At 43.3% G+C, this 13408-nt stretch overlaps 1 protein-coding gene across 2 annotated transcripts in view; it reads left to right on the forward strand.

Annotated features, from left to right (window-relative positions):
- Window positions 1–13408, forward strand: part of LOC144755238 (scavenger receptor cysteine-rich domain-containing protein DMBT1-like) — an 855855-nt gene that overhangs the window by 222208 nt on the left and 620239 nt on the right. For both annotated transcript variants that reach the window (XM_078643952.1, XM_078643954.1), the window contains exon 5: window positions 10754–10795. In XM_078643952.1, the coding sequence (XP_078500078.1) occupies window positions 10754–10795 (42 nt within the window). The remainder of the gene's footprint in view (window positions 1–10753; window positions 10796–13408) is intronic.

The following is a 13408-nucleotide window of genomic DNA, read 5'->3' on the forward strand; positions in this document are numbered from 1 at the left end:
TGCCACCTTCCCTGAGAACTGGAAGCACGCAGAGATCAATGCCCTACTGAAGAAACCCAAGGCAGATCCGAGCGACCTCAAAAACTTCCGTCCCATCTCCCTGCTTCCGTTCCCAGAAAAGGTCAGCTCACCCGTCACCTCGAATCCTGGACCCGTCCCAATCAGGTTTCCGCAGCAACCACAGCACCGAGACCGCCCTCATCGCCGCCACAGACGACATCAGGATCCTACTAGACAACTGCGAGACGGCGGCCCGCATCCTCCTGGACCTCTCCACCGCCTTCGACACAGTCTGCCATCACACACTACGCACAGGCCTCCATGACGCAGGGATCCGAGACAAGGCCCTGGACTGGACCACCTCCTTCCTCTCCGGCAGAACTCAGAGAGTCCGCCTCCCCCCGTTCCGATCCGATGCCTCCGAGATCATCTGCGGCGTCCCTCAAGGATCTTCCCTCAGCCCAAAATTGTTCAACATCTACATGGCTCCACTAGCACATATCGCCCGACAGCACGACCTCAACATAATCTCCTACGCTGACGACACTCAGCTGATCCTCTCCCTCACCAAGGACCCCGCACTGTCAAATCCAACCAGGCCCAACCACAGCACCGAATCGGCCCTCCTAGCAGTGACCAATAACATCAGGATGACACTTGATGGAGGAGGATCGATGATTCTGGTGCTGTTGGATTTATCCGCTGCCTTTGATACGGTGTCACATGAAGTGCTTCTCGGTCGTCTGAGGGATGTTGGATTAGGGGGCGTAGCACTGTCCTGGATGGAGAGTTTTCTCTCCGGCCGCTCTCAAGAAGTCAGGTTGGGCTCTCATAAATCCATCTCTAGAGAGCTCACCAGGGGAGTGCCACAGGGCTCATGCCTAAGCCCCACATTATTTAATGTGTATGTGGCCCCCCTGGCTGACTTAGTGAGATCCTTTGGGTTCACCCCGGTATCTTATGCCGATGACACCCAACTTCTGTTCCCTTTCAAAACCTTCACACCTGCTCTAATTAAATCATTTGCAGACGGAATGAGGGCAGTATCAGAGTGGATGGCCAAAAATTGCCTACAGTGCAACATAGGCAAAACGGAAGTTTTGTTATTTGGGGAAGCAGTGACACTGTGGTCCCCCGAATGGTGGCCCCTGGAACTTGGACCTGTTCCTAACCAGAAACAGACCGTGAAGAACTTGGGAGTACTATTGGATCAAGCCCACACATTTAAAGATCATGCAAACCAAGTTGCCGGTACCTGTTTTAGGACCATAGGGCTGCTGAGAAGGGTGTTTCCATATCTACCTGACACACATAGGAAGACCTTGGTCCAGGCATTAGTCACTAGTAGACTGGACTATTGCAATGGCCTTCTTCAATCAACTAATGAAGAACAGCTCAATAAACTGCAAATAGTCCAGAATACTGCGGCAAGATTAGTCCTAAATGTTCCACCTAGGACCCCCTCCCGCCCTCTACTGGCTAAATTACACTGGCTCCCAGTGCGGCAACGCATCAAGTTTAAAATCTTATGTGTCATCCACAAATGCCTATTAGGTACTGGTCCAAAGTATCTTACAAAAATCTTCTCGTCTTATATTCCAGGGCGTTCCCTATGATCCAGCAACCTCCAGTTATTACAGGTTCCTAGAATTAAAAAATCTAGGCAGGGAGGCCGTGCCTTAGCCTACACTGGACCAGTTCTCTGGAATTCCCTGCCCCAGTCATTAAAACAGATCACTCATCACCTGACCTTTCGCAAAACCCTTAAAACCCATCTTTTCATAAACAGTTAAATGCCATTCTAAACTCAATTTATCACTTTGAATTCAGATCAGCATAAAGTGTGTTCTCATCATCAGCAAAAGCGCGGAGATACCCCTTCGGGAGTTTATTCAGGCGCTCTACAAGTACATAAATAAATAAATAAACCTCCACCAGGAAATGAAGGCCGTCGCAGACTGGATGGAGGACAGCTGCCTCAAATTGAACACAGACAAAACGGAAATCCCCATCCTCGGGTCGAACCCCTCCGCATGGGACGACTCTTGGTGGCCCACTTCACTGTGGTCCCCCCAGCCCCTACCGACTACGCACGCAACCTGGGAGTCATCCTCGACTCGAAACTCTCCATGACCAAACAAGTCAACGCGGTCTCCTCCACCTGTTTCAACACCCTCCGCATGCTCCGCAAGGTCTACAGATGGATCCTGACAAACACGAGGAAAAAAGTCACCCAGGCCCTAGTCAGCAGCAGACTCTACTACGGAAACGCCCTCTACGCCGGGGCCTTGTCCAAGCTCATCAGCAGACTACAGAGAATCCAGAATGCCTCGGCACACCTGATCCTCGACATCCCACGCCACGACCACATCACCCCCCACCTGAGGAACCTGCACTGGCTCTCCGTCAACAAGAGAATCTCCTTCAAGCTCCTGATCTACACACACAAGGCACTCCACAAAACCGGCCCAGCCTATCTCAACAGTCGACTCTCCTTCTACGTACCCAACAGGAAACTCAGCTTCTCCAACCACGCCCTGGCCACGTCCCACAAATCCGGAGAACCACTTCCGGGCCAGGTCCTTCTCCCATCGCGCCGCTAGGACCTGGAATGCCCTCCCCCTCTACCTGCAACAAACCGAAGACCTGCTGACCTTCAGGAGACAACTCAAGACCTGGCTCTTCGACCAATAGCAGCAACACCCCCCCCCGCGCCTTGGAACCCTCAAACCCTCACGGCATGTAATGCGCTTTACAAGTTATATGATTGATTGACTGATTCAATGCCAAGTTCTGTGTATGAAGGGGTCGTATTTACTAGGAGAGGAAAAACCATGCAGGGTGGCTTTTTCTCTCCTTGTAAATATGAGGAGTGCCTGGCGCCATCACTACGTTACAAAAAGTGACGTACTTGTGGCGCAGGGTGCTTGTAAATCTGCCCCATAAGTGATATTGACAGAGTGATACAATAGAACATAGTGCTGGACGGGTGATTGAAGAATTGCATGAGACTGACAGGAGGTATCCTACACTGCATGGGTACTACTTCAGTATTTAATGGAGTGGAACAATAGTATGTATCTGCTTAGAGATTTGTAGGGATTATGCACAGAATATTTTATGTGTACTTGTGTTGGTGCCTAGGTCATTTTATAAGAATGCCACTAGAATCTGGAAGGATGACAGTGCTGCAAACAGAGTGAACACTTAATTTATAAGTGCTTACGTAGTGGTGGAGTGATAGGATGAGTAGATAGTGGTAGATACGTGATTAAAGATGTGCATGGGACAGACTGGACGATTCCTACACTGTATGAGTACTAACTGGGTATTTAGAAGAGTGTATAAATAGTATGTAGTTTGTTAGGGGTCTGCTTGGATAGTACACAAAATATTATAGCAGTTCTTGTGTTAGTAGCTAGGCCATTCCATAAGTTCATGACTAGTAGCTAGAATAATTACAGTATTACAAACAGAGTGTATAGTGAATTTATAAGTGCTTAGGTATTGGTGGAGTGATAGGATACGTTAGTGCTGAATGGGTGAATGAAGAAGTGCATGGGACAGACAGAAGGATTCCTAGACTGCATAAGTACTAACTGGGTATTTAGAAGAGCATATCAATAGTATGTAGCTGGTTAGAGGTCTGCATGCATAGTGCACAGAATATTGTAGCTGTACTAGTATTGGTGTGTCTATGATTTCGAGAATGGTACTCTGTATTTTAGGGTGTGAGGAGGTGCACCAGATGATCACGTGGATGATGCCATCAGTGATGTCATTTGAGATGTCATCAGTGATGTCACTGACCATGTCATGAGTGATGTAATATGTGACGTCATCAGCAGTGCATTGCGGGGGCGGGAGTTATAGTTAACACAACTAACTATAATGGCCGAATTTCGAGTACGAGTGAAATGACAAACTAACTATGACGTCCATGAAACCTGTGTTTTTTCCAGTGAATTTCTGAGGTTTTTTAAATGCTAATTTTTAACTACAATGTCCCTGAAACTTGTGGGTTTTTTTCATTGAATTTTATGTACATGTATTTAATCTCCTCTCACTCTTACAAGGAAGGAATCAAAACTCAGGTTGTAGTTTGGAAGTATTTCATCTGCAAAGGACGTGATCCACGTGTTTCGGCTCGTCCAAACCTTGATAACGATACAAGGAGTCATTGTAGCATCCTTATTTAAATGTACAAATGCCTAAAGTTGCCAACATTAACAAAGGAATACATATTACTTTAATTCAAAAAGCTGGCGGTCATAATGGCCTGGTCCCGATGTGAAAATTCAGGAATTGATACAATGAAGAAAATAAAACAAGTGTTAATAAGCATACAATCTCATTTCAGCATATCTTGCCCCGTGACCGCCATACCTGTATGTTTGTCAACGTGACTTATTCATAATAAACATACTTAGGATTGCAAACATCAAAATAAACAATGGACTACACATTACTTTAAAGTGAAAGTCTATCGCCCATATTAATCTAGGCACGTTGCGTATTATAATGGTTCTTACACGAATGAAAAGAAAAAAAGGGGTGGTAATATACACACACTATCCCTAAATAAAGTTCTAGCGATTATAGTTCCATTCCATTCACAGCTCATTTGAGATGTCATGAGTGATTTCATGAGTGATGTTACTGACCATGTCATGAATGATGTAATGTTTGAGGTCATTAGCAGTACATTGCAGGGGTGTAAGTTATAGTTAGCTCAGGTAACTATAACTGCTGAATTTCACTGGTTGTGTAGGAGTGAAATCCGAGTCTAACTATACCGTCCCTGTAATCTTTGTTTTTTTCAGCACATTTTTTTTCGTTAAGTAGGATGCATATCACAATGGATGGTGGGGGGTTGGAAGCAGGGCCTTGCATTGTGCTGCCCCCACCCAAGCTTGCTGCTCCTGCCTTCCCTCCTCCTAGCCATCCATTGTCCAAGTCCATGTCTCAACTCCCTTATTACAGCCCTGTGTGGCTGTTGTTCTGCCACTGCCCTTCCTGCCTTCTCTGAAGAGTTAACTTGCTGCCCCATCCACCTCCTTCCTATCCTCTGTTGTCTGAATCCATGGACTATCCTCCTCCCTCCTGCCAGGCATGGTCTGATGTGCTGCCACTGCTCCCCGTTTAGCATGATGTACCAATCCACTCCTCCTGCCCTCCATTGCCCAATTCTATGCCCCATCATTGACCTCCTGTTTAGGCTCTGTACTTAGCTCGCTGCCCCTATTCTCATTCCCCCCTGCCCTCCGATGTCTGTGTGCATGCCCCTGCTCCATCCTTTTTGCCCACCATGTACCATGGACCTGCCACTCCCATCTACTATGAGCGTTCTGTTCAGCTGCCACTCCCCTCCCACCTGCCTAGCATTGTCAGATGACTTTAACCTGTCCCTGCCACATTCCATGCCCCTATCCCCTTCCTCCTGTCCCCCATGGTCCATTTTACTGCCACACCCTTCTGCCCTCCCTGGTCTTTTGTGCTGCAACTAATCCTCCTACCTGTCCCGCGTGGTCTGTTGTGAGGCCCCTTCCCCTAAACTCTCTTGTCTGTGCCCAGGTCCTGACCCTCCCTTCTATCCTCCATGGTCCTTTGTGCATGCCCCTGCACCCTTCTTCTTGTCCATCATAGCCATTGTGCTGCCACTAACCCTCCCGTGCTGCCACGGCCACTCCCACCTTCCCTGTGTGGTCAGCTAGCTGCCCCTGACCCCCTCCCACCTTCCCTCCATGGTCTGTGTGTATGCCATTATAGTCTAACTATTGCTCTCCATGGTGTGTCTAGCTTCTAGTGCCCATCCTTCCTAACCTCCATGGTCATCTTGCTGCTCCTGCCCTGCCCCCTTGCCCCCAGCCCTCTGTTTTCATGTGCAGACCCCTATTCCATCCTTCCTGGCTTGTCTGTTCCATTGTAATACCCCTGATCCGTCCCTCCTGCCCTTTATGGTCCGTTATGCTGCAGCTTTCTATCCTGTCTGTCCATTATGGTCGGTGAGCTAGCATTGCCTCTTTCCCCTCTGTTCTCTGTTGTCCATGTGCATGGTCCTGTCTCCTCCCTATTGCTATTGCTATGGATTGTTGTGCTGCACTCCCGTCCCGGATGCCATGTATGGCGTATTGTGCTGCTGCAGTTTTGTGCACCTCTCCATGTCCTTCCTGCCCTCTGTTATGCGAGTCCATGTCCCTAACCCAATTCCTCCTGCCTTCCATGATCCAATGTACCATACTTGCTAACATTTTGAACTTAGTAAGAGGGAGATTTTGAATAAAAATAGGGTATTGATTTTCCCTTTGACTTACATTGAAAAAGAGGAGATTGTAGACAGGAGACATATCAAATAAAGCCCTTTTTGTCTTAAAAACATTGGACGTTTCCTGGCTGAATCGGGTCTGTTTGCATGTATGGTTGTACTCCCACTGCCTCTTCCCTCTTCCTTCTGCCCACAATGGTCTATAATATTGCCACAGCCTCTCTTGCCAGTCCCCTATTGTTAGTTTGTTGCCCCTCCCCCTTTCCACTGCCCTCCATAGTCTGTTGTGCTGCCACTGCCCATCCTGCCTGCCCAGTGTGGTCAAATTGTTGCCTCTGCACCCTTCTACCTGCCTCCAATTTTCGGAGTCCGTGCCCCTGGTCTCTGCCTCTCAATAGTATCCTAATGAACAACTAGATTGCTAACTTTCTATATTTATTACAAAACTGTGGAATGCCTGATGTCATCTTGATGTAATCAAAACTGTAATACCTAGAGCATTTCCTTTAGAAATTGTATATATGAGAGGGTCTTATTTGCATCAAATTATGGTTAGTGCTCTAAAAAACTAAAATGAGGACATATTTTCTGAGTTTTCAAATAGCGACAAAGCACTTTTCAATTATTTGTTATCTTTATATTTTTTGTATCCAGTTGACCACTTGATTAAATGTTGCACTTAGGGGAGTTACTTCCAGAGCTGCAGACTTTGGCACTGGGGAACCATGTTGGCGTTTCTGCTTCAGCTCGACATTCTGTGATTCTAGTCAAATCATTTTTCACTCCCCATGTCTAAAACCAAAATGAATTTGTTCTTGTGTGATGGAACCAATGCTCATGTAAAGCACGCCAATACCTGACAAGTCTGCACTATATAAAACTGCAAAAACACAAAATAGAAAAGTGTTTTGCACACTTCTGTCAATGGGCTACATGTGGGCTACATCTGGATGATATTTGTGCTACATTTGGGCTCTTTTGTCTCTGGTGGCCATCTTGGGAGATTTATTTGTTATGAAGTTTCCTAATTTCCTCATTTACTGCCGTCTCCTCAGTAGGAAATGCTTTCAGTTTTTTACTTTGATTCCATCAAGAAGGTATTCAGATATGTCACACATTTGCCATCAATTCTGAATGTTAGCACTCTAGTTGCTCATTAGATCACTGTAGTAAAGCTACTGCTCGCCACGGAAGTCTGCTGCTGGTATTAAAAGTGCATGTCAGATATTTTTTAATGAAATAGAAGAGGATTTGAGAAGTCAAAATGTGCCCTAATTTTTCTTTCTGTAGCACTAACAATAATTTCTATGGCAAAATTAACCCCCTCATTTTGTTCCTTTGCAAATTAAATGTTTTACGTGTAACCACTTTATTCCAATCAAGATGGCTTCAGGTGTGCCATGCTTTTCTCATAAGTAAGACTGTTAGCGCTCTAGTTATTCTTTAGAACACTCTGGGATATTCTGTCATTGGGCTATACTTGGGCTACATCTGGGTAATATTTGTGCTAGATTTGGGCTCTTTAGTCTTTGGTGGCCATCTTGAGAGACTTATTTGTTATGAAGTTTCCTAATTTCCTCATTTATTACAATCTCCTCAGTAGGAAATACTTTCGGTTTTATACTTTAATTCCATCAAGAAGGCATTCAGATGTGTCACACATTTGCCATAAATTCTGAATGTTAGCACTCTAGTTGCTTATTAGATCACTGTAGTAAAACTACTGCCCACGAGGGAGGTCTGCTGCTGGTATTGATGGTACATATTTCAGCCTGCATGTCAGAATTTTTTAATGAAATAGAAGAGGATTTGAGAAGTCACTCAAAATGTGCCCTAATTTTTCTTTCTGCAGCATTAACCATACTTTCTCTCGCAAAATGAACTCCCTCATTTTGTTCCTTTTTAAATTTAATGTTTTAAGTGTTATCAGTTTATTCCAAGCAAGATAGCTTCAGATGTGCCATACTTTTGTCATAAGTTAGGCTGTTAGCGCTCTAGTTCTTTAGAACACTCTGGGAAGCTGCAGTAGAACACAAAGGAATCAACTGACAGTGTCTGCCCTTGTTGGATGTACATGTTTTACTGAGAATGTCAGACTTCATTCTCACCTGACTGAGAAAGATAATGTGAATATACAGAAAATATGCTCTCAGTTTAGCTTATAGATCACCTTCCAAACCTCTGTGGGAAAAGCATGAGAAAATAGTTTACTCTCAAACATAATTCATGATATCCCAGCAGAAGGCTTTTTCACATGGTAAAATCACCTTAGAACACACCACAATTCCTAAAATGAGTATGGTACCATCAACAAAAGATTTATAATGTAATTAAAGTCTTAAAACCTTCTATTACCTGCAATGCTTTTCAATGAGGTGCTATCGTATATATTGGTCCCAAGATGGCTGCCAACACCTCTTGGATGAAGTGCTGACAGCCAATCAGATCTCACAATGAGATGTGTGGTTAGGCTCCTCCCACATATAGAAACTTTTTCTTTTTCTGATTTCTCATGAACTACTGAACGGATTTACACCATTTAACAAATTGCATAGAAAACACGTTTTGGGACCCCCTTTTTTCTCGGCCCCGCTTGCCGAATCACCCCGAAACTTTCAAGTTAGGAGCGGACCGAAGCGGGCCATAAGTTTTAAACATTTCACGAAGATTTGTCAATCAGCGTGAAAGTTATTGGGAATAGAACGTTGCGATTTTCCTATGGAAACTAGGTCCTAACTATAACTACCTACTGGCGACCACCAGTAGGTAATGTATATGCATATAATTAAAAATATACAGAAAATTATTAAATAAACATTATATTACACTTTAAAAATGAACTGCTTCAATTACACTACTCTAAAGTAGATATTTAATTGAAATATAATAGGTTTGCCTGTTCTTGCTTGATATTTATATGAACAATACTTTGACAATATTTTTCTAATTTGCATTATAATTATAGGACTGTGAGATTTTTTGACGTTTTATTTGACTTAATATTTTTGAAAGTCAATATTTTAAACATCATTTTTTGTCAGTGATCTTCGGTGTGTTGAATTGCTGGCTTTTTGGAACTGGGTTAGTGAGCTGGTGACATATTAGGAATAGAGTTTCACCTCCTCATAGTATTCTTAGTACATAATCCGAACTTTTGAGGTGTTCTGTTTAAAAACTTACAGGCATATGCATCAAAGTAAATACCGGGAGCAAATGGGCAGATTCTCAGAATCTGCCCCTTTGCTCCCGGTATTTTTGCATTTGGGATGCATCATCCCAAATGCCAAAATCGCAATTTAAGGAATCTCTAAATTGAGATTCCTTAAATTGCGATTGCATTTAAGGAATCCCAAACTGAGATTCCTTAAATGCAATGCATTAAAGTAAAAAAAATAGCGAATTTGCTAATAGGGGGAGCAAATTACCATGAAGTTGGACTTCATGGTAATTTGATAAAACTTTGAAAAAAGCAGTTTTGTGCATTTTTCAAAGTTTCCTGTTGTGCACACACATGCCCTTAGGGCATGTGTGTGTGCAACATATGTGCATAGATCAATTTCAGGGGTGCAACAGGGTGTCATTTTGACACCCTTGCATGCCAGTACCTACTGGTACTCGCAAATTGCTCATGCAATCTCCAATACATTACTATGGGCCTGTAGGCCCATAGGAATGAATGGGACAGCATTCCTTAATTTGCGAGTAGCAATTAAGGAATGTTAAGGAATCGCTATTTTAATATCGATTCCTACACGCATAGGCTTTTGCTATTCCTAAATAGCGATTCCTTAAAAAATCGCTGTTTAGGAATAGCAAAAGGCTACGTTGATGCATCTGCCAGAAAATGATGGTGTAGCATATCATTTCGCTTTCCTTACCGTCTTAACGAGTCATGCAATTCAAAAACCTTCTTCCTTCTCTTTTGTGCAATTCTGAAGATGTATTGAATGTGATTCTCTATTGTGAGTGCAAGTAAACACTAATGAGACTGTTTGATAGCCCAACGCAATTAGGCGATACTAAACTTCATCTACATAGCCTGGAAATGAAAGACAAATGTATAAATAGAAAACCAAAGAAGTCCTTGACAACTCAACCTAACTGCCCCACAGATACATGGAGGACCAGAAATATTTTTTTATTGCAGTCTGGGTTCACAGCTTCTTGGTTAGTAGGGAGACTCTGTCAAGTTATATCTGTGATTGTACAGAGCTACCCAATGTAAAACTGCAAATGTTGACAAGAAAGTTATTAATATTGATTCATGTATTATTTTTGCTGTTTGAAATATCCATTGTTTATCATAGTTTAATATAATCATTTCACATGAAATACTCACTGTCAAACCTGTAAGTACACCAACTCGCAAATACTGCCAGTTAAGAGCAGCTTATACATCACCAACACTGCATCAGGGACTCATTCACAATATGTGAATCACACAAGCAGTACCATTGTGTTCTAATAGTTTGTTATTTTTCCCTGCAGTCCAGAGCTCTGCCAATGACTCTAATAATGAAATTGACAAAGGTGAGTCCAGGGTTATTGATCTATTTAATTTTATGGAATTTGTGGCAGAGGTGACAGTGCAAGAATCACCTTTGTGTTGCATGGTCCTTGAAGCATCTCTGATAAACTGGATATGCCTGAAGGTTAATGGAGTTCATGATATAGGTCTTACCAGTGTGTATATATATATCTCCTATACTCTGGTTAGAGTGGGTGGGTTGTGGTCCAGCGTCCTTGCAGTATGTCATTTGGTGCACCCAGATTAGTACCATACTCATCACATGTCTCAGAGTGAGAGTGATCAGTGTTTATAATTCCACTTCAAACAGGAGCTCTATAAAATGGGGAGACAAAGAGGTTGTGCTGCAAAGGCAGAATTCTCCACCCGGAAGTCTTGAAGTCACCTACCGTCTTATAAAAACCTCTCATGAATTGACCTGATCACCTTGTCATTCTTATCACCTTGCTTAGTATCCAACCAATACTCTGAGGCTATACCTAAAGGCAAAAGCAAAAAAGCTCAGATCCTTAAAAGACTTCCCAATCAACAACCTAAAGCTCAAATTCATCTCTGTCACTGTCATACTTCAGTTCAGGTCATGGCAAGCCATAGGAAAAAAAGTGAAATCCTTCAGCATTTTGGTATTTCAAAGGCTTTGCTGACAGCAAATACTCCTTCGCAAGACCGGAGAGCAGAATGGAAGAAAAACAAAGTCTGACAACCTTATGCTGCTGAACTTTCTCAGAGCAGCACACAGGTGATCTATTAAATTTCTGAAAAAAAGAGGTAAGGAGGGTCTAAAGGGGTCAGTTTACCGACCTTGACATCTCAAAACCCCAACTCAAATGTAATAACAAAAGGAGAGATGTCCGGTCAAAAATATATGTGTGTGCTGTTCTAGAAGCTAAAGACAAGGTGGGATCATGTAGCAACCAAATGAAATGACACAGGGCTGAGAAACTCCCATCAGCCCACCCTTATGGCGGAATATCATCATGTGGGATACAGATAGTAAATCCAAACCTCGCCCAACCCATCAATCGATGGTGCAGAGATGGATTCCTGAGGTGGAACTCTAGCCACAGTGTAATTCAAATGATGCTGATGGTGTGCAGTGCTGTGAAGTTGTGTGTGAAATGTTAAAATTGGCTACTAGGGCACAAAGTGAAGTTTAATAAGGATTGTCCTAGTGTCAAAATTAAAATAACGCCTAATAGTCTGAAAATATAACTATATGCTGGCGGTCTGCACAGCGCCAGCATATAGTTATATACACATCTTCACAGCACTGCACACCATCAGCATCATTTGAATTACACTGTGGCTAGAGTTCCACCTCAGGAATCCATCTCTGCACCATCGATTGATGGGTTGGGCGAGGTTTGGATTTACTATCTGTATCCCACATGATGATATTCCGCCATAAGGGTAGGCTGATGGGAGTTTCTCAGCCCTGTGTCATTTCATTTGGTTGCTACATGATCCCACCTTGTCTTGATCTATTATATTAGCCACATACAATACCAAGATCATCAATGTAGCTGCCAACTGAAGCAGAACACTCTCAAGACAAGCAAATACTACACCAACCCTCTATCTGACCCTCATATTCCTCATTCCACCGATAAGGGTGATGCCCCAGAACTCATATTCAGTGAAAAAATAGACACAATTAGAAAGTACATAAAAGCACCAAGCTTGCTTCATTTCTGACAGCCACCAATCTAGAGTGCATTCCACAATGGCCATCCTTCAAATCTCTATCACCGACATTCTCAACTCTCCTAAAGTCAGTTTATCTTCATTAAAGCCCACTTCTGAGACATTCTCTCTCCTCTCCAAACCATCATGAATACCTCACTCAATGCATCTTCCAATAAAACAAGCCACATTAATCCCTCCTAAAAAAGTCATACTAGAGCCTGATTAACTCACCAACTACTGGCCAATCACTGACCTACCCCTCATCAGCAAGATCATCAAAAAAGCAGTCTATTCACAATTGAAAGATCACATCAACAACTATCTCCTGCACAACACAATTATCTGTGTAGCTTCTGAGCATTGAAAACAATAGATGACACCCGTTTCCTAGTATTTCAGGATCTCTCTACCATATTCAGCACCATTGACCATCCCACTCTCAAGACTCAAGTGGAATTTACTAGCACTATCCTTCACTGGTTCTTCTTCTATCTAGCTATTCAACCAATACTTGTTTGATGAGGTGGGCACATTGTCCCCTGTCGTGTCAAATATCTACATGAACCCTTTTGTGGACTCTTCTTATTGATACGAGCATCAACATTCAACACTGCGATGATGACACACAACTCTGCTTGAAAGTCTCATTCTCTGCAGACGTTCAGCGCCTCAAATACTGCATGCAACACATCTTGACCTAGATGTTCAGCATCTGCCTACCTGAAGCTCAACCATTAAAACAGAATTCCCACTATTCACCAGGAATGACAGGCCACAACTAGTACAATCAGGCTCAATCACATGAGCCTGGCTGGATTCGAACACTAACTTTAATCCGATACCAAATCACACTCAGATTTACTATGGCTTATGACTTCAGCCACAAGAAGCATATTGCCAAGAAAAGCCAGGCAGCAGGGAACCAGCTC

Source organism: Lissotriton helveticus, chromosome 5_1 (genome assembly GCF_964261635.1).
Source record: "Lissotriton helveticus chromosome 5_1, aLisHel1.1, whole genome shotgun sequence".
Taxonomy (NCBI): domain Eukaryota; kingdom Metazoa; phylum Chordata; class Amphibia; order Caudata; family Salamandridae; genus Lissotriton; species Lissotriton helveticus.